Source organism: Lichenostomus cassidix, chromosome 6 (assembly GCF_008360975.1).
Source record: "Lichenostomus cassidix isolate B80296 chromosome 6, HeHo_3.0, whole genome shotgun sequence".
Lineage (NCBI taxonomy): Eukaryota > Metazoa > Chordata > Aves > Passeriformes > Meliphagidae > Lichenostomus > Lichenostomus cassidix.
The window spans coordinates 13,824,192-13,844,447 of NC_139487.1; the positions used below are offsets into that span (position 1 = coordinate 13,824,192).

General features: G+C 44.8%; 1 protein-coding gene across 5 annotated transcripts in view; it reads right to left on the reverse strand.

Moving 5' to 3' along the window:
* Window positions 1-17,579, reverse strand: part of ENTPD1 (ectonucleoside triphosphate diphosphohydrolase 1) — a 33,601-nt gene extending 16,022 nt beyond the window's left edge. The window contains exons 1-2 of one of the 5 annotated variants that reach the window (XM_085065128.1): window positions 17,355-17,578; window positions 17,220-17,266 (exon numbers count right to left, since the gene is read on the reverse strand). Coding sequence is in view for 2 of the 5 variants with exons in the window: in XM_085065125.1 (XP_084921251.1) it covers window positions 17,355-17,430 (76 nt within the window). In the remaining 3 variants the exon portion in view is untranslated. Of the gene's footprint in view, window positions 1-3,648; window positions 3,783-6,750; window positions 7,171-16,611; window positions 17,153-17,219; window positions 17,267-17,354 lie in introns of those variants that run through there. The other 4 variants (XM_085065125.1, XM_085065126.1, XM_085065127.1 and 1 more) reach the window with 4 other exon arrangements.
* Between the last annotated feature and the right edge of the window lie 2,677 nt (window positions 17,580-20,256).

The window sequence follows — 20,256 nt, forward strand, 5'->3', positions numbered from 1 at the left end:
TGAAAATGAATTTGACAAATAGGAAGAGCCTGGTGGAAACATCTATCTCACTTAAGGACGAGAGCAAATACAACAGTTAGATAAGAGCCATCACCCAAAGACAGTGTGGTGAGCAATCTGCTAAGTAGCTCTTCCAGAGAAAACATTATTGCAGCTATAGCAGTTTATATTAATCTTTCCCTCCATCTAAAGCTGGTAAATCCTCCTGTGAGGTTCTATGACCAATTTTGGACACTGCCTTTCAGGAAAGATGTAGACCCCTTGGAGAAACTCCAGATGAGAACAAGAAAGATCACAAGCCTAAAAACTTGACCTATGAGGAAAGATTGACAAAATTGGATTTTTAAGTTGGGAAAAAAGAAGAGCAAGGGAAACTCGTTGTCTTCAGACAAATGACATTTCTGTCTGCCAGTGCTGTTGCAGCTGATCCCATTGCAGAGCTGTTGCAGAGCTGTTGCAGCTCCTGGACTTTCTCCCAGTTCTGTTTCCTTGGTTCAGAAGGCAGGGAGTCAGCAAAAAATGGCAATGCTCTCATAAGCTATGCTGTCAGCAAAGGCCAGTGCAGTGCACATGTTCTCCCTGTGGGATACAGATGCAGCCATATAAATGTGCTCTCTCATTTGCCCCACAAAGCTCCAGGTTTCATTTGGACATAATTCAGCCATGGCAACCACCCTGCTATATGCTATCCATGTGTACAGCACTGCTCCCTGTGGGAGAACCTCATCCTTTTGCTGCTTTAGCTGTTGTGGCTGGGATGCATCTCTGGGAAATTGCACAGGACACATTGAATGAGCCCTGTTTTCCTGGAAAAAAAGAAAAGCACATGGAAATCCTGGAGAGCTGGCTGGTGCTAGAGGCAGCAAAACCTGAGCAATGGCAGCAAGCGATGGATACAAAGGAATGGGCAGCACACAGGCCATTCTCTCCCTTCCACAGCTGCCCACAGCACAGAGGGGCTTTGTGCTTGGGCAACCCCAATGTCCCTGCAGCACAGATTTACTGCTAGAGAGGTGATATCCAGGGGTTTTGGGCATGAGCCCCAGCAACCCAGATTGCCACACCAACTAGTGCCCCATTCACCTGTGCCCAAAGCAGGTTCCCTGTCAGAGACCTTTCCATGGGGCAGTGCTGGGGACAGTGCTCAGCCTCCCTGGCTCTCTGCAAGGCACTCACACCCCCTTGCCCCTTGGCCTCACAGCCCATCTCCCTGGTGTTATACCCTAGCCCCACCAAGTTTTCCCAAGGCCTGCTCATTAGTCTCTCTACAGGAAGATATTTTTCTGGCTTACATCGCAGCAGTCAGACACAGACACTCAATATTCTTAAATACAACCAGCAAGTGGCAGGATGCTGCTGACAGAGTGACCTTTAGGCAGTTATTTTTCACATTTATATAGTGTTTGCTGGACTTCTAAGCCTGTATCCTACTTGTACTCATACTCATTTCTTTAGCATTCTCACATCAAAGAGGTTTTACAAATCAGAAGAGAAAGAGAAAACTGTTATCAGCTACATCAGTTTCCTGTCAGGAAACCTTTGGTATTAATTTGCTACCAGCCATCAAAGCTATATTTTAACTGGAAAAAATTTATTGCCATCACCCACAAAGATTGAATTTTCATCAGAAAATATCTGGTGAGTTCAAAGGGGCTTCCCCTCCTCCCTGATTTACCAACTAAATTATTGCTTGAATATACATGACTATCACATGATGTGAAGGCATTTGTTTGTCTTTCTGAGGAAAAAAAAAAAAAAAAGATGCATCAAGCAGACACTTTTTCAGCTTGGTCATTATTGATAGTACAATACACTGACTTGCAAAGGCCCAATGGTGCTGCCCAGGCTTTCTCTTGTGTTCAAGATTCTTACATTCTTTGCTCTTTTTAACTCTCTGGCCATGATTTTTTCCATATGCTTCTTTTTACTACCTTTTACACTTTGTAACTTTAAATTTGCAGTAATTTTATCTTCCTCTTTTGCCTCTGAATTTTCATCTTTAAGAGAATTTACTATTTTTCAAATTAACATAACTTTCAACAGTTGGATTATGGCTTTTTTGGAATAAAATAAGAAGTGAATGGGCTGCTTCTTATTAGTATTTCTATTTCCACATTTTAAATACTCTGCTGATTCAGCTCAAATATTCTTCATTTTGAGATGTTACTTCTTTTGAGGGCTACTAGACACTGTTGACAGACAATAAGTGTGGATTACTTTTATAATAATTCAAAACTCTGAAAACTCTTTTTCTGTCGAGACTGGGGCCAATGTACATTTCTCTTGAGCTGGAAGTAATGCATTGCAAACTGTGAGATGGTCACCCTCAGCTTTGAAAAATTGCCTTGTCTCACTAAAATCCACCATCATATCAGCGTTTCTCATCCCTGTATAGACAGCCATGCCCTTCTCTGTCTCCAGCATCCCAGCTGGTGATGGGCAGCTGCTTTCCCCTGCTTTGGTCCCTTGCTCCCAGTTCAGCCCCAGGCAGCTATTGTGTACAACTATTTAGCTATTGTTGCTGCTAAAGACAGCAGGACCACTGCTTATACTGGAAGATGGGTGATGTGTGAGTCACACCACCAACCCACCCTTCCCTGTGTCCCACCAACCACCCACACACAATTTATCATGAAAAAGAGAGGAAACAGCCTCCAGAACAACCACTCCCCTTCTCTAACACTCACGTTGGGCCAGCAAGTTCAGAAACTTCCTGCAGAACAAAAAGTCCTGAGCATTGTAAATGCTGTTACGCCCCACAGGAGGGTCTGAGAGAGAATGACTGCAGAGAGAACAGATCCAACCCCCCCATCACCCACAGCACGCTCAGCATCCAGCATGCCTTGACACCCAGTGGTGTCAAAACCCAAAACACGAAAATCCCCAGCAGCCACCAGTTTCCTGTATGCCCTCTCTACTGACAACCTTTCCTGCCTTGAAGGGGCTGCCAAGCCTTTCACCACACCTCAAGGATGTTTTTCTCTGAACTGTAGATTCCTGGGATCACCCTGAGTGTTGAGCAACATTACTGCTTTCAGGGGCTCACTTCCTTGCTTTCCAAAATAAACAGCACATCTGCCTGAAGTGCCACATGTCAGCAAGCAGAGCCACTGCCTGTGCTGCCTGAGGATTTCTGCACAGCAAAGCAACCAGCTTATCTCCTGAAGTTTCACTTCCCATTCTGGACCAAAAACCATTGGAGACTGATCTCAGTCACACAAACACTGTTCCAAGCGGGTGCAGCATCAGCAGAGCCACTGGCAAAGCCCCTAGGGATGATGCCCATTGCACAGCAGTCCTACTTGAGTGCATAACTTAACTGTACCTGGGATTTTGCCTTTTGCACAATATCCAGGCTATGCCACCCCTTCATAGTGTGATTTCCAGCACAGGTATTTGATCTCTCAGAGGAGCATACCTCAGCCCTACAAGGTACCCGGTGAGTTTTTCATCCCTTAACATGCATAGCACCCATTTGCAGCAGAGAACACTGCAGGCACCTTCCCTTTGCAACTAATCCCAGCAGATGAAGCAAAGGCCCCCGCTATTCAGGCAGGGCAGCAGCCCTGCTGCCTCCTTTCAGCAGGCCAGGGTTAGGGCTGCATGCATATAAAAGATAGCACTCTGATTAAACACTTCCCAACTCACCCCATTACCTCCAGCTGTCAGCACTGCTATTGCCATTCCTCATTGCAGAGCACAGGACAAGGAACAGCTGGAATAGTTCCTTTCTCTTGCTGAGGAGCACATCCACTGTCCAGGCCTTGTGGAAAAATATACTGATTTCTCAGAGGTCAGCTTTAATAACTAGGATTCCCACAAACCATGAGGAGAATTCAGTTCATGATATTTGGCATGAATATAATTCTCTGTTCCTCATGCTGCTACAATTTCCATTTCAAATTGCAGGAAACAAATCACCCTGTGGTATTTTTAGTGACAACCAATGGGAAGGAACATAGGATCAAAGGCTATTGCAGGGCACAGGCCTTGACAAAGTTCCTGAGCGTAAGAGAAGAAATACTACTTGGAAGTTACAAAGGTAATAAGGTAAATATGAATCTAAATTTTCATGGTCAGAAGAGCACTTTGAAAAGGCTGGAGCCTCATACTGATGTGTAACAAAACAGCAGAGGAGTTTATCTGGGTGAATGGGCTGGCACAGGATGCTATGAATCTCTAAAGTTCAGAATACTTATTACTGGGATGTGCAGTGAATCCTGAGAGGAGAATTAGGCTCAGGAAAAGAAACCCATTTATAATCAAGCCATAGTTTGGCCTTTGTATGTCTCCATTATTCTTCCTTCCCCCTCCACCCACTATTCTTGCCTCAAATATTTCAACATACAGACATGAAATATTTTGGCTAAGGCAGCACAGGTACAGGGGGACAGTCACAGCAGCCCACCCTTCTGTCCCCTCTGTGCATGTTGTGTACACCAGGCTGCTGCAGGAGCATCGAAGCACCATCACCTCTGGGGGGCTGAAGAGCCCCAGTTATCCGTGCAGACTGCACCAGGACTGGGCCTGGCACAGGGACATCACAGCTCTGACTTCTCACTGCATCACCCCCAGGCAGGGCACCAGCTGCTCTCCATTCCCAGCAAGGAGGTACAAGCTGGGAAGTCCCATGCCCCTCTGTAGCACTCCCTCCATGCTCTGTGAGTACAAAGATGCTTACTGGAACAGAGAAATCAACATTAGCCCCTGTCAAAAGCCAACAGAACAGAGATCACTTCTGCTGAGGAAGCAACAACCTTGTGGCATGGTGGCAACAGCAAAGGGGATAAATCTACAGCATGGAAAAGAGCCCTCAGCTGGCTCTGTTAAGATGAGCACAGCCCCAAAGCAGCAGGACTGCCCAGAAACCCTGGGTCCATGCAAAAAAGAGCTACGGGTCTGCTGCTTCCCTGAGGCCACTGTGTTTCCCAGCCTCTTTCAGCACCATTCTCCCTCTGACTTGGGATGGGAGGTCCCAAGCTCAAGCTGGAACACAACTTCCAGCCACAGGATCTCCAGTCCAGCTGCAGAGCTTGCAGCAAGTTCACATGAGCACATATTTTCCTCACATCTCCTGCAGGAGCAGGGACATTGAAAAGGTTATTTATTAACAGCTCTGGGACAAATGACCAAGAAAGAAAACAAAACCATTTATAAATCAGCTAAAGAGAAAACCTGTGACTCTTATGGTCTCCTTTGTAATTCCTTAAGTGTGGCCTGGAGCTGCCCTGGCATCACTTCTTGTGATGCTGAATCAGCAGAACAGCCCCACTTGTGCATTGAATAGCCTGATAAGGGCAGAATAGACCCGAGAAAGCACCAACTTACACCATGTTTCTTTGTTTCTGTTAGGATTTGGGAGGACTGATAGTGCTCAAGTTTCTCAACACTAAATACCAAGCAGTGACTGGCATTGGCATCTACCTCAGCAATCCAGGACGTGTGCTTTCCTCTGGGACAAGGTGGAGACAGGATAAAGAGAGAAAACTCACGCTAGAGCTGTCTGAAAGAACAACGTCATTGCTATCTGAGCACTCATTTAGGGGAACACCAATCCTGAATACTTTGCCAGACTTTGTCCTTTGATAACATTTCTCAAGGGGGGGGGGGGAGGAGAACAAAAATAACAAAACACTGTTCTGTTTAACAGTTACCCATAGCAGAGAAAAGCTGAGCTAAAGTTTCCAACAATTATCAGTGCAAAATCCTAAAATAGACACTCAATGTACCATTTTTTAATTTAAAACTGGCTGGACAGAAGTTCCGTCATGTAATTGAAAGCCGTGTAAGGAGAGCAAGGCAGCTTATCAAGATGACATGCTAGAACAACAGTGTTAAAATGCTCAGTATAGCTGTGATATGGATGAAGGAACCAAGGCCTCAAGCAGAAGTGGCAAATTGCTCTGTAATTCATTGTGAAGAACTGTATGTCCAGGAAGGAGACATAAATAATGTTCAAGGTATCTATGGAAACCACCATCTTACACAGGAAACAATGAAACTCAGAAAAAGACAAACAAAAGAAAAATAACTCAAACTTTAGATTCTTGAAAGGACAACAACACTAACTGAAAGCAGGATTTGCTCCCAAAGAGCTGGGGCTTGCTTAAAGAGATGTGAAATACAGAAATGAAGGCTAGCAGCTGAAGGAGAAATCGGAGCTGTACAGTAACTCGTTGGAGCTGTCTCCTCAGACACGATGTGGGAACCCCAGCCTTAAAATCCATTTATAAACTGGCTGGGCTCCTGCAGCAGTGTTGTTCAGATGACTCTCAGCAGTAGGTCTCTTCCTGGGCCATGACCTGCTCATCCCTTACGCAGGCATGTTGGAAGTCAACTTACTTTGGGTGGGAATGGTGAAGTCAAAGTGCTTGTGAGTAGTTTCAATTTTGTGCTTTACATCACTGAAAGCATCTGAGAACTTTCTTTGCCCTCCTGTTTTGTCTGATATTTTTATCCAGTATTTTCCAGCCCTTAGAACCTCTTACAGCTCAGTTTGGACCTGATTAGATTTTTGCGCCATTGATCACACCAAAACAAAAGCTTCTTAAACTCTGATGGTCCTACCAATTATAAATGAAAAAAGATGTGAAAGCTTTTTTTAAGAATGGAGAAGTTTTTAGTGTAGCTGTGATACAGCAAATTAATGCAGCAACAGAGCATGACCTTATGAAACAGGAAGATGATGTTTGTTTTGAAAAATGGTTTTGGTCCCATTTTCTCACCCATGCTCACTCCCCCCATACTCACAGGCACTAAGCTCACCCAGTGCTCAGGCAGGATCCCGTCTGAGATGAGACCAAGGTTGCCAGATGCCAAATCCTCACTGCACCTCTTGGGTTCCTGTTCAGTGACAAGCTACAAATTCTTGAGCAGGTCTTGCGCCGTCTTCAAGAGTTAATTGTTATCACAGTGTGATCCTTTTGCCTGGAAATCCCTTTTGTCTAGGACAGGTGGCTGCTCAGTGCCTTTCCTCCCCCCTCATTTTGGGTACCTTAGCTCCCACTGTCTGTCTTCTTGCTGGGAGAGGAGGAGGACAATTTGCACAGAGGCTATGCTGTGAGTTTACTGTGACCCGTCTGTTATTTGAGCAGTTTTGTTCCCCAAGGACGTGTCTGCACAGCGGCTTTATCAGCACCCAGGCCTTTTCCTGCCAAGCCATCCATGTGAGGCTTATCAGGGTGCAGGCGGCTGGGCTTGTCGCAAACACATTTTTCAGCACTTACCCAGTTTTAGTGCAGCCACTTACTTGGTCCTTGGTTGTCGACACAGACCATTGTTTTACCCCATGATCTGTTGCATCTTCTACTCCTCTCTCACACACACACTTCCATTCACATTTCCTCCAGGCCAGCTGCAGTATTTCTGCTCCTCCAGCTGCATGCCCACCTTATGCATGGTGTGCTAGGAGCTTCTTTTCACAGGCTATCCTTGCAGCTGGAAAAAGGTGTCCTTGGTTTGGTTAGGTTATGACAACAGCAGAGAAAGTAGTTTTTAGGGCTGCTGTGGTAAGCATGCAGCTCTGCTGCTCAGATGTAGCCAGATCTGCTTGGAATTAGGTGCCAAGTGGCACAGCACACCCAGGAGCAGCAGCAGAGCCAGTCTTTGGTAAGTTAGAGGATGCTGATCAGAATCCTGGAGGGGAACAATGAAGCCTGTCCCTGAGTGTCACTACCAGACTCACCACAGAGGATTTAAAATAGTTTACAACCAAAATCTCACCAACATTGTTAGAGCTGGAGCTGTTTTCAGCCTGTCACATGCCGAGCAGCTCCCTGTGACAGGACAGGGTGAGACCTTTGTCACCAGTGCAGTGGAGACCTGGTACCATTCCTATATCCAGGCTTGCAGGGCAAGGCTGGCCTTAACTTCAGCTTCTCCCATAAAGCTCCTGTGAAACAGGATAGCTCCAGTTATTCCAGAGCAGAGCTGCAACACCCACAAGGAGGCTTTTGTGCACACACATTTTCTCATGTCACAGTCTTGTGAGTCCAGCCTTCTCCCAGCACACAGACACCAAGCAAAGCCAGGACTCTCTCACTACTTCCCCAATATTACCAGGCTCCCCTTGACTCTGTGGCTTTCACAGCTGACTCCAGCTTTCAGCAGTGCTGTCTGCCCACATCACATGGGAAACCAATACAAAACAGGTAATGCTGGAGCCCCCCATCATACTTTTGTCAGTCTTTCCCTAGTAAAATCATAATGCTTAAATCTGACACAGTGCTTTGCACCTATACATTGCCAAGGAGTTAACAGAGCTCAGCACCTTTAGCCATATTTCCCCAGCTGATGAAAAAGTGTAAGAGAGCAGCAGATATCCCGGTGCTCTGTCCTGTGGATCACCTCATCCACTTGTCTGGTAGCTCTCATGGACCAGGAGTTGCAGCACAATCTGTCCTGCAGAGAGGAAGAGTTCCCAAGGTCCAGGGAAAGAGCAGCACACTTTGGCTACAACTACTCTTATGTTCATCTTCCATCATTTTGATATATTCTCTGATGTTCTGCCAGACTAACAACAATTAGGAGATTAGTGGTCTAGTAAAGTACACACATGACTCATGCTACAATTTTTATGCAGTTCTGTTACAACTTTAAAAACAGGGGATAAAAATTGAAAATGTCATTTAGGTTAGAAGAAACATGCTGGAAAAGAAAAACACATGCAGCAGAATCCCATGGAGGAATAAAGGCATTCCCTGTGCCTCCCTCCTGAAGATTAACTTCAGGGACAGAGGAAGAAGTAATCAGCAGAGTTAAAAGAATTCATTGCCACATTATAAAGGTGCCAGTGAAGTAAAGACTAAGTGCTACACTGCACCAAAAGTTCATGAGATGTGTAAACTCATGATTACAGTCTCCTGAGAAGTAAAGGGGCAGAAGAAGATCTCCAAATCCCTGTTTACAGAAGGACATCTATTGCCAGCAAGACCTATGTGATTCAGTTAACATTCTTAGGTGCCAAGTGGCCACAGCACTGAAGATTCCTAAATTGGTAGAGAAATTACTAGTCTCTGTAGCTGAGAAATGCTTTGTAACCTAAAAAGCAACTGTGAAATTACTGTCTTTAGCAAGGAGTTCATAGCATGGGGCCAGGTTCTATTGTAAACCACTGTTTTTATGATAAAGTGCAGAGGTTTAGCTTCACAGTTTGCTTAACTGCTCTGTTTGCTTTGCCACAAAAAGGGACTATCCTAACTCTGTCTTATTCCATAGTTCCACCTTTCAAACGTGGTCCTAATTCACTAGCTAATTACAGAATAAATTCTAAAGAACACTGCTGGAACACTCTTTTCTTCTTTTCTGTGTGGCTTTCATGGTTTTGGTCACAGCAGTATTTCTAAATATTGTAAACAAGAGCCTGACCACTGGCTTTACCAGAATAAAGTTCTTTTTGGTTTCCGCTGTTTTCGTGTTTACTGTTGTCTCAAACAAAGCTGTCAACCACTAAACTTCCTGTATTATTTCAGTGAAGTGAAGCTAAATATATAGAGGCTTTAGATCAACTTATTTGGCACATTCAATTCAAGACAAAATTGCAGATTTCCAGAGCATTTCCCAAAAGAAGCTGGAGCCAGCAGCTTGGGGCTGATTGTGGTGAAGAGCAGATGTTCTCCCTGGCAAGAGCTGCCCACTTGCATTCTGGCAAAGAGCAGGTAGCAGGGAGGGACAGTTTTCAGCAGAGGAACAAATCCCACTCCACTACCCACCCCCAAACCCACCCTTCACATAGGAGCTCCACCTTTCCTCCTGCTGCATGCCTGCTCCCTGGGCTCTGCCACACACTCTGGATGTCTCAATCCCATTTCCTATACTGAGGGGACCCCAAATTCCCTCCATCCCTCAATTTGGAGGAGTCTACTCCTTCTTGCCAAGCCTGAGGAGCAAGGTGGAGATGCTGCTGCATCCCCTGCCCCCAGCTGCACTGTCATTTCTGGTGAACGTTAGAAACCACAGCAGCTGCACCAGCCGTTCTTGCCTCTCCACTGTCTTGGGAGCCCTGTGAGCAGATTGTGACAGTGCTGAGAACCAGCTGAGTAGCTGAAGTGGTTTCTGAGTCCTGAGCTGCTGACTCACCTTTTCCAGTCAGCACACAGAGCTCAAAGGCCAGGGATGGTTTGAGCTTTGGCTGAAAGATTGCAGACAGTTAATGAAAAAACAAACTAAATCTCATTCCTTTGTAAAAATAGGTCCATTTTCTTTGCATCCTCTCTGTCAAGAACAATCTGGCATTCAGCATGATTTATAATCAGGGCCAAGATTCTTAGGAAGATCAGAAACAAAGGGGAGAACACAAAGCAAACTAAGAGCCTTTAACTTCTACTTAAGAAATATAAAAGTTTTGCTCGAAGCTTCAAGTCCCAGCCTGTAGATCATTCAGCCATCCTGTAAGGGTTACTTTTTGGTCACAAGAGATGTAGCATTCAGCTGGATGAAGGTCACAAAGGAGCATGGGATGGCATGGGTCAGATTGATGGACACTTGTCTCCTCATACTGAATCCCCGTGTTGGCATCAAAAAGGGAATTTGAAAGGAAGTTTGAAGGAAGACAGTGAAGTGTCTCTGCAGATCCTCCCTGAAAGCTCTTCCCAAGCTGGAATGGACAAATATGGGCCCCAAAGGGTTCAGACAAGAGCCATAACGAGACAGAGTTGTGGCATTGCTGGTGGTGGCAAAGCACCAACAGAACAGTGACAGCAGTGACCCTGAAGTGTGAACAGCCAGTGCAGCACTAGGGACAGAGGGACAAGGAGCCCAAAGAGCAGGCTGGGAAAGAGATCTTTCCAGCATTTTCCACATTTGGGGGCAGTGAATGCATGAGATGATGGGAGCAGATGAATTTGTTCAGTGTGCACTTAGCCGACTCTGTTCTCTTCCATCTGGTCTCTCACACTTTTTCCCTTAACTCATTTCTTAATTTGTAGTGCTAATGCAGCAGTGTTTCAGAGTACAGGGTTGGTTTTGTGCCTCTCCTTGTGTTGTAGTGAAGATTTCCCCCCTATTCTCCCCCAATAACTTTCATCAAAGTGACTTTTACCCTTACCCTCCTCTGTTCTCTCGCTTGGGCTGGTGTTGACTTTCAAGTTAGGCAAGCTGGAAGTTATCGCAGAATAAAAAGAACAAGGCTAGAGACAAGGACAAGAGCCTTTTCTCTTTCAGCAGCAAGATTTATGTCAAATGACACCAGCTGTAGAAGTGCACCCTTAGGCTCTGCTGTTTTCTGTGTGAGCATTCTGGCAACAGCTCTGCAACTAAAACACACTGATGGAAACGCCTGCCATAAACCTTCAGCTCTGCTTGGGGAAGAGAGGTTTCCACTGAGTTGAAATATAAAGCCAATTCTCACATCTAGATGACAAAACAATAAGAAAATACCATTTTATAAATGGTCTCCATCTAACTCAGCTTTCAGAAAACCAACAGGGTTGCTTCTCTTGTGAACATGATCTAAAATTTTTAAATTTAAGCTTGATCAGTCTCAAGCAATACTAGTCCCTTATAAGCTACCTTATAAGGCAGCTCCCCAAAATAATTTCACTATCACCTACTTCATCCCAAAATTCAGCCTAAACATTTCTGTCTTTAACCACTTCCTAACCACCTTGAACAGATAATTCTTAAGCTGAGAACTCAGCTCCTATCTCAACATACTTCCAACCAGATTCAGCTCTATAGAACACTGTTACTAGGCATTGGGCTATTAAGAAGGTATACAATACCTACCCAGAGGGTATTAACCCGAAAGTTTCCTCTCCTAGCTGCCCTCAAACCCACAGGTGTAAAGATATCTCAGGAAAAGAAGGAATGTGACTAAGCATAACACTTTCACACCACACTAAGCCAGTCATGCAACTTAGGTAAACCAAAAAGATTATAAATTGCTATAGCTTCTGTAACCCTTTGCTTTTCAGGTATCCAGCCTCTTAAATTTATTCTTTCTCCTCTAGAAATTCCTCAAGGGTTTTCTGGTAATTACAAGTCAAAGAGCAAACAGATTGCAGTAGTCACAATAAGGTTGACTAGAGGAAAACCTTCTCCCTCCATGGTAATGAAGAAACCAAAACCTCTGAGTTATGGTTGTCCCAGACAAATATATATTTATAGACATACACATACATACACACACCTCTACATATTTTTTTCTGAACAACGTCTGGAAATCTTTCTAGTCTATTCAGTATTTGAATGTCCAATTTTCCTCCCCAAGTCAAATTAGCTGTGCTTTGACAAGTTTGGCTTGAAGCCTTTTATTTGCTCTTTACGTTTCCAACCACTCTTGGCTTCTTTTAGACTTTTTCCTCTGACTTAATTGGTATTTGTACTGGTCCTCCCAGCATTGACAAATTCCATCTGCAAATCAGCAATGATTTTATGCTTTTTAGATCATTATTGGAAATGTCTAATGCCATCAGGCCTCTTGCAGAATACCTCTGAAAACACAGCTGTTCCATGATTATTTCCTTTGATAACTATTTTTGAGGTCTATTGTTATCCAGGTCTTAATCCATTAGTTCATTCTTTGCTTGAGAGTCATAGGGAGATTTTTGCAATCAAAACAACATCAGAAGTGCAGCTATTGTGAAGAAGTTTAAACATGGAAGGTATTCATATTTACTCTTATCATCCACATTTTTGTCTCTGGAAAATAAAACAAGTGCAAATAATTAGTTGGAAAATAAAGGACCAGTGCCTCCCTAGTCCTGCATTTATAATCCAGACCATGGGTGTCAAATACCAGCCAGGGAAATTAGTTCTTCCAGTTCCCCTTTTGTGTAGCAGTTTTTAACTATCAGGAGAGTCAGGCTTTAGAAGTCCCTTAAATTGCAGCCCAGATTTATTCAACTGCCTCTCAGCTTTTAAGAATACTTATTTTTTTTCTTAGAACTTCGATGAATGATAACATGCATAAGCCAAAATGCAGCTTGGTTTTTTTTCCAAATGGGAATCACACCAGGCTTGTGTGACATGTATTTTTTAAGTCAGCTGACTAACTGTGTAAACAAAAAGGCCTTCAAGTAAGCAAAGACAAATTAAAAGATCTACCAGCCCTTGAAATACTTCCCACCACTCCTTCTTGTAAGTGCATTCTCTAGCCAAGTTCCAGACTCAAAAGAAACATATTCCTTGAAGTTCTTCCTGCAGACTCTTGTAAGTGGGACTATCTCCATTCTAGGAAGCAGACCAATATGCTCACTTAAGGGTGCCACATGAACTCATGGGTTTCCTTCCATCTGGGATGAGTTATTTCCTTTTCGATGCATTCATTCTGTTATCCATTTTGACGATGTTACATTTCTACAGTATTATTCTGAAAGACTTTGATAAGTTTTATCCTCTACAAAGCCAGAAGGATATAATCAAACTAGCTATTAAAACTTGGTTACTGAGGAGATCTATCCATCAATTGATATAAAACTGATGTCAAACTATATTGGCAATAGCTCTCCAGGATACCCACCATCAAACTGCCGGAATACTGGGTGAACTATAGTATTCTTCCCATTGCCTGGGATATCCATATTGTTCCAGTTTGCTAAAAATGAACATCAATGCATATAGATCTTCTCAGTAAGTATTTGACGCATTTAATTTAAAGTTGTTTTAAAACTTTATTGTTTTACAATATGTTGTAATGTTAATCTACAAAACACAATGTTAATCTACAAAATGTAATCTACAAAATGAGCTATTTCCATAAACATACATGAAATATTCCTTCATATCAGAAGTCATTTCCTCCCCTTCCCTCCAAATTTGGAAAATGAACACTTTTCCATTTTATTCCTGCATTGTTTTTAAAATCTTATCCTGTCCACCTCCATAATGATCATGGTATTTACCTATATACATTATTTTGTTCCTAAGGCATACTGAATGCTTCTTTTGAATTGTGCCTGGTCCTGATAAATTAAGATTTTCCCCTGACATCTTTACTTTCTCTAAATAATCTTCCCCAATTCAGAGTCTGTGTTTTCCATCAGATGTTCTCCATTTCCTCTTTCTCCACTTCCTTTTCATTTTCATTACTTGTTTTAACTTCTATTTGCTGCTTTCACCGCCTGAATGAACAGATCAAAGTCACCTTCATTCTTGGTTTTGATGTGCTGCTCAATATGTGATGTGCTGCTCAATGTGATTTTCTATTCACATTCCTGTACTTTTTTTCCCCATCAGATTTTGCTTTATTACTCTCCCATGCTGGAACAATCCATAGAGAGCAGTCATCTGACAGCAATTAAATAATACCTATGTATACAGACACCTCCAAATTAGAGTTACTACATGAGTACCTTTCATGTTAAAATAGATAAATTTTAGAAGGTTTTTTGATTTTCACTGCTGTCTATATGAGATCAGTGCCATGATCTCCCCAGACTGAAGCACTCCCATGTATCTTCCAGTAACATGCATTTTTCAGGCTGTCATGCTTTCTGCCCAAAAAAATCTCTAATCTCTAAATGCTGACCTCTACTATAACCTGTTGCTCTGTGGCATCCCAAACACAAGTTCTTTCTTGGCCATGTTAGCACATGGATGCAATTTTCAAAGCAGAGCTGACAGTACCAGTGTTTTAAAACAAGCTTCCTAAAACTGAAGAGTAGTGTTCTAAACCCGTTTGTTACAGTCCCTGTGGACAAGGCTCACAGGAAACAGGTGTCTTACTGAAGCACTTCCTAATAATTCCTTTCTGATGAAAGGACATGCCCTTGGTGTGCATTTGTGCCTCATTTCAAGATGAAACCTTCCTACTACCTGATAAATACTGCCAGTCCCAGACTGTGCTGTATTGAACCCATTGCCTGCTGCCTCTGGAAGAGATACTGTGAGAGGCATTCTCAGAAATACTGCATGGTGTTTTCCCATGCATATGAAATGCAATTTGTTGCTATTTATTGCACTAATTTTCTTTAGGTTCTGGCAAGACTGGCATGCTCTGCAGGTCAGCCCCTTATGGCACCATCATTGCCTCATTGGCAATTGGCTTGAGCACTGTCAGTTTCCTTTAGTTTCCTTCTGTCTGTTTAAAATTCCACTTTCTAAAAGAAGGCTTACTTGATTGTCTTTCCTAAATCAGTTCTCATTATTCAAGTTTCTTCCCAGTGATTCCTCACTCACTAGAAAAGACATCTCCGTTCAAGCATTATATTTCATTTTTGGAAAGAAACTTTTAAAAGACTGATTTCAAAGCTATTCTTATCTCCCTCCTCAGCAGAGGCAAATTATCTCCAAATATTTCCAGCTTCACTCATGACTGCATAAACTAATGAGCTAACCTTCTCCTTCTGCCAGTCTTAGCTTTAAATTTTGGTGTACGTCAGACTGAGAAAATGCTTCTTCCCCTCAAATGCCATTTATTACATTCTATGAAGATAAAACATTGGAAAGGTCTAGTTGACCATATTGTTTATTCTAGGGGGAAAAAAGAAATCACATTTTGTTTCCCCGTTGTCATAACAATGATAAATGAGAGACTTCCACCTGGTACTGAACAAGAAACTATCTGCCCAAATATTTTCCCTGTTTACTGCCTCTTGAGTATTGGTCCGAGTTCCTGCTTTGTGTTTGAAAGCCCCGCACGGAGCGCAGTCTGTCAACAGCACGGCAGGACGGACCGTGTTGCAGAAGGCGCTGTAAACACACGGTAAGGCACCCAGAAAAAAGCTGATACTAAACTAGGAAATGTTTCTGCCAAACGTTGTGACTAGTGCTGCTACGTGCACCGTGTCAGCTGATTATAAAAGGCAAAGTACAAGGCACGGATCTTGTAGAAAAATCACGGTGCAATAAGCATCTGCAGCTATTGCCGGGTCCCTGCCCCGATCCTCGGGACCGCAGTTAGGGCCAGAGGGCTGTCCGGCTGCCGAGTGGGGAATCCTCCTCCTCGGAGCCTGTGCACCGAGAGCCCCTCGCACCCAGCACCGCGCTGCTTCCAGCCTCGCAGCTATTGTTTCCCACCTAGGTCTCCTCAGAGCCAACACTTGCACCGAGTTTCGGCTCTTCCCTCCCCGCCCCCTTCGCCCTCGGAGCGCGGCGCCGGCCCGGGCACAGCGCGGGCGGCATTCGGGACTCGCCGCCGGCTCTCGCCCGCCGCGGGGAGGGAATCCCTCGCACTGACGCGGACAAACTTCTGGCAGCCGCCGCCGCGGAGCCCCCGCTGCCTGCCGCCCCGCTGCACCGCCCGGCACCGCCAGCCAGCGGCCGCCGCCGGCTCCCCCCGAGCAGCCGCGGCCCCCCGCCCGGGTCCCCGGGCGCAACTCGGCATTGTCCCTGCGGGAGCGACCGGGAGTCCGAGGGCTGGAAGATGATGTCAGCCGGGGGCGGACTGCGGCAAGGCTGCGCCCACCGCCGGCGAGCCCCCGCCGCGGAGCTCTCGCCCACCGCCGGCAGCGCTCCGCGGGCGCGGAGGGAGGGACGCGCCGCCCGGGGATGCCGCAGCCGCAGCTCCCGCCTGACTGGCACATCCCGAAGGAGCTCCTCATGAATATGCACAGCCTCCCCCGAGCTCCGGCCGCGGGATGCCGCCAGCCCGGGGGCTCCCCGCCGAGCCCCGCGCCCCTCGCCGGGGATGAGGGCTGCCTTGGGAGAGCAGCGCCTCGCTTCTGTCCTTACCCTTTGGCTCGTCCATCAGTGCCGGTGCTCGCTCCCTCCTCCCGCGCTCCCCCCTCCTTCCTCTCTCAGCCTCTGCCGGCTCCGAGCTGCCTTAGTGAGAGGTGCTCATGAAAATGGGCGCTTTAGTGGTCCATGGCTGTGGGAGGGGTTAGTTTAACTCTACATGACTCAATCCATGTAACTTGCAGGCTGACCTCCCGTTTTTCTCAGAACACCGATTGCCTCAGAGCTGCTGCTTTAGCAGCGCCTCGGACTTCTCCCCCGGGCCGGAGGGTCCCGCACGGCCGGGGGCAGCGGAGCGTGCCCGGGGCTACCGGGGGGAACCGGTGCTCTGGAGCAGGACCGCATCCCTGGCTCGGGGGACGGAGGGCATTGTGACTACAGAGAGAGGGTTTTTTGGTGGTTTTTTGTGTTTTTTGTTTGTTTTTCCTAAGTCGCACGAGACTGAGCAGATACCACTCCAGGGAGGTACACGAAAGGAAGTGTCCGGACAAATGACCTTCCCTGTTTCTAGATCTGAGATCCAGCCCACAGGAAAAAAACCCCAACCAAATCATGAAAGGAGACAAAGTTGCAGTAACTGCTTTAGAGTCATTTCCTGCACTTACCTGTCCCATAGGATGAACTCACGCCTCTGGCTGCAGCTCCTGAGGAACTTCAGGAAAGAGCAAATTTTAGCCTGCTTGCCTGGAAGGCCTGAAGGGATCCCACCCTCCACCACTTTTTATCCCTGATTGACTCACCACAAATAAGAAACACAGGGTAGTGCTGGAGGAGTCTCAGCAACTTTTCTCCATAGCTCATGACATTCAGTCCCATTCCAGGAACCACAAGTGCTTCCACGCTACTGCCTACAGAGCTGTCAGCTTCCCACTGCAAAGGAAATTGTGAACCACCCTGGCTCTTTCACTTCCTTCTCAGAGCAGGGGACACCAGCTTCTCATCAGCTTCCCTGACGGTCACCCAGAGGGAGAAGTCACTGGAGCACAGGCCACCAGCACCTGCAGCTGGCTGCTCTGCCCTGCCTGTGCCAGAACCTGCTCCCCTCTCAGACCTGCTGCTTTTACTTTCTCCCTGCAGCTGGACACCATCCAGCTCTGTGCCTACCACCAGCTCCCAGAGTTCTTGCCCCAAGGAGAGACAGGAAAAGCAGGATCCTGATGCTAGGACCTGGAGAACCACATTTGGACATGGGGTTTCAAATCCCTTCCATTCGTGCAGCCCATCACAAACAATGATCAGTTCTTTCTCCTTCACAAACAAACATTGACCTGGCCTGTATTACTCCAGCTGGTAAAACAACACTCCCATTTATAATCTTCCTGGGAACAGGAAAATAGGGATCGACAAAATAAAACAGTATACATAATTTAGGTTTTAGTGATTAGATTATTTGTGAATTAGTGTCAGTTTTGGTTCAAAAACTCAAGGAGGAGTGTTTCAGGAGAAGAAGATGAAGCTAGACTTTGAATGTTTGTCATCTTAGTGAGAAAAATTGGACTGGGAAGTACAAGAGAGAACTGATCTTACTTCCAATGATAAAACAGCAACATTTTTAGATGGTTTAGCATGGCAGAAGTAATTTTGTTGGTCACCTTGAACATCAGTTTTTTTTAAAAATAAGAGTGTAGTTGATACAATGCTTACATTGTAGTTGATACAACCCTAAATGCAACTTTTAAAGTATTCACTGTAATAAATATCAACTGCACAGATATATCAGCAAGATTTTTTTTTTTTTGGTATAAAATTACTAGAAGTATGAGAGCTTATGTGCCAGCTTACACACTGACTTCCCTGAAAAATACTTGCTGGTAGAGTATCATCACAGGAAATAAACCAAATATATATGAAAATACCACACGTTAAATAAATTAAACCAAATTGAACAGTAATTTTTAGAAATAGTTGGAATTTAGGACTGATTTTTCAAATGCTTTGCTTAGACTCACTCTCTTTACAGGTAGAAATGCAATAAACTCAGTCAGCTGTGCTCACCTATGGTTGAGGAGTCCAAGTTTAACAAGTGGAAGATATCTGCAAGCTCCCCTCAGAAAAAGACAGACATGACTTCACACCATGTTGAACATCTCTTAGGATGCCCAGACCTGTGTATTTCAAGTCCTTTACAATTGTGTATTTACCTGACAAACCACAATAAGCTTTTTTTTATGCCAGTCTGCCAGTGACAGGTTTTGTGGTTTGTTTGGTCCCCCTCCCCTTTTTAAAAATTTTTTTCTTACCCTTTTTTTCTGGGGAAAGTTCAGTTTCAAACTGAGACAGATGAAACTTTCATGGGGAAGGATGATGCATGATTAGTCAGTGACCATGAAACACACAGCAGTGTTTTCACACGAGAGGAAGTTGTTACCTGGAACATAAAGGCCCCATGGGGACTATTCCTGTGAACAGTCTGCTACACCTAAAAATATCCAGGTCATTCACAGAGCCTCAGGGGGCAGATTTCTGTGTTGAAGATGATCTACTTTCAGTGATGGCCTGATACACCTGTGAGTAGTATTCCACAGGTTTCAGATCTGGAATGGTGGTATTACATATTATTCTGCAGCCATTCAGTTTAGGTGCAAGAAACAGTGACAAAACACTTTCCCCATCCTCTGTCACAGCCTGAAGGGAAGAATGGACTCTCTAGCCTCACATGACATGAGCTGCAGAGTTCCCCTTCCACACAGGGTCAGATCCATGTTTGCTAGAGCAGTTTGGTTCTGTGTGCTGATCCTCCTGCCTTCGGGCAGACCTCAGTCTGCAATGCACAAACCAGCAGAAGGCAACAGCAGATTCTGTGTCGCAGTCATTTCCATATGAAAACAAAATGAGGAAAAAAGAGAGCTGCCCCGGGGGCAGGCATTTGTACTCAGATAAGGCTCCAGACAGCTGAGGAGGAAGCTTGAAGCACAAATAAAAAGAGGAAACCAGAGAACTCAGGATGTAATTTCCACATATCTTGAGCATGGGGTAAGAATAGCAAAGAACCCAGAGTGCCAGTCTTCTACCCCCAGGACAAAACTGAGCATCGTGAGCAAATTTGGAGGAACAAAATACATTTTAAATATCCACCTTCTTCCTAGCCATACTAAGAACTTATTTACAGTAATTTTTCTCTGAGTTTACAAAAGTTGCATGTGTGTTGGCCTGTGGCTAAAATGATGAAACTTCCTAGATATCTAGAATTTGCTGTTTTGCAGACGAGGTAAGCATCAGATGATGCTGACTTTGGGACTCAGAAAAGGAGCAAGAGGGAGTGAGCACTGGTACATATTTGTTAGTTTCATTTCCAGAAAACAGGAGATGGGATTGAGATGATAACACTGAAATCCAGGGCCAGAACCTCTCATCTTTGGGGTGGGGAAAAGAAATCTCCATAGGAAAAGAGTCAGCGAGCCTGAGAACCAACCTATAGGTATTAGAACCATGAGTAGCTTGTTTCTGCAGAAAGGATTGGTATGAAAAAATCTGAAGTATTTCAAATGGAAACAGGCCATCCCATCACCAAGCTCAACAATACTGAAATCTCTGTTTGCTTAGGGGCCTGAGTGTATTTGTTTAGATTACAACATATCACTCTGTATGTTTAAGCAACACGGGGGAGTGGCAGCTTCAAGAAACTCGTGTAAACATTGGAGG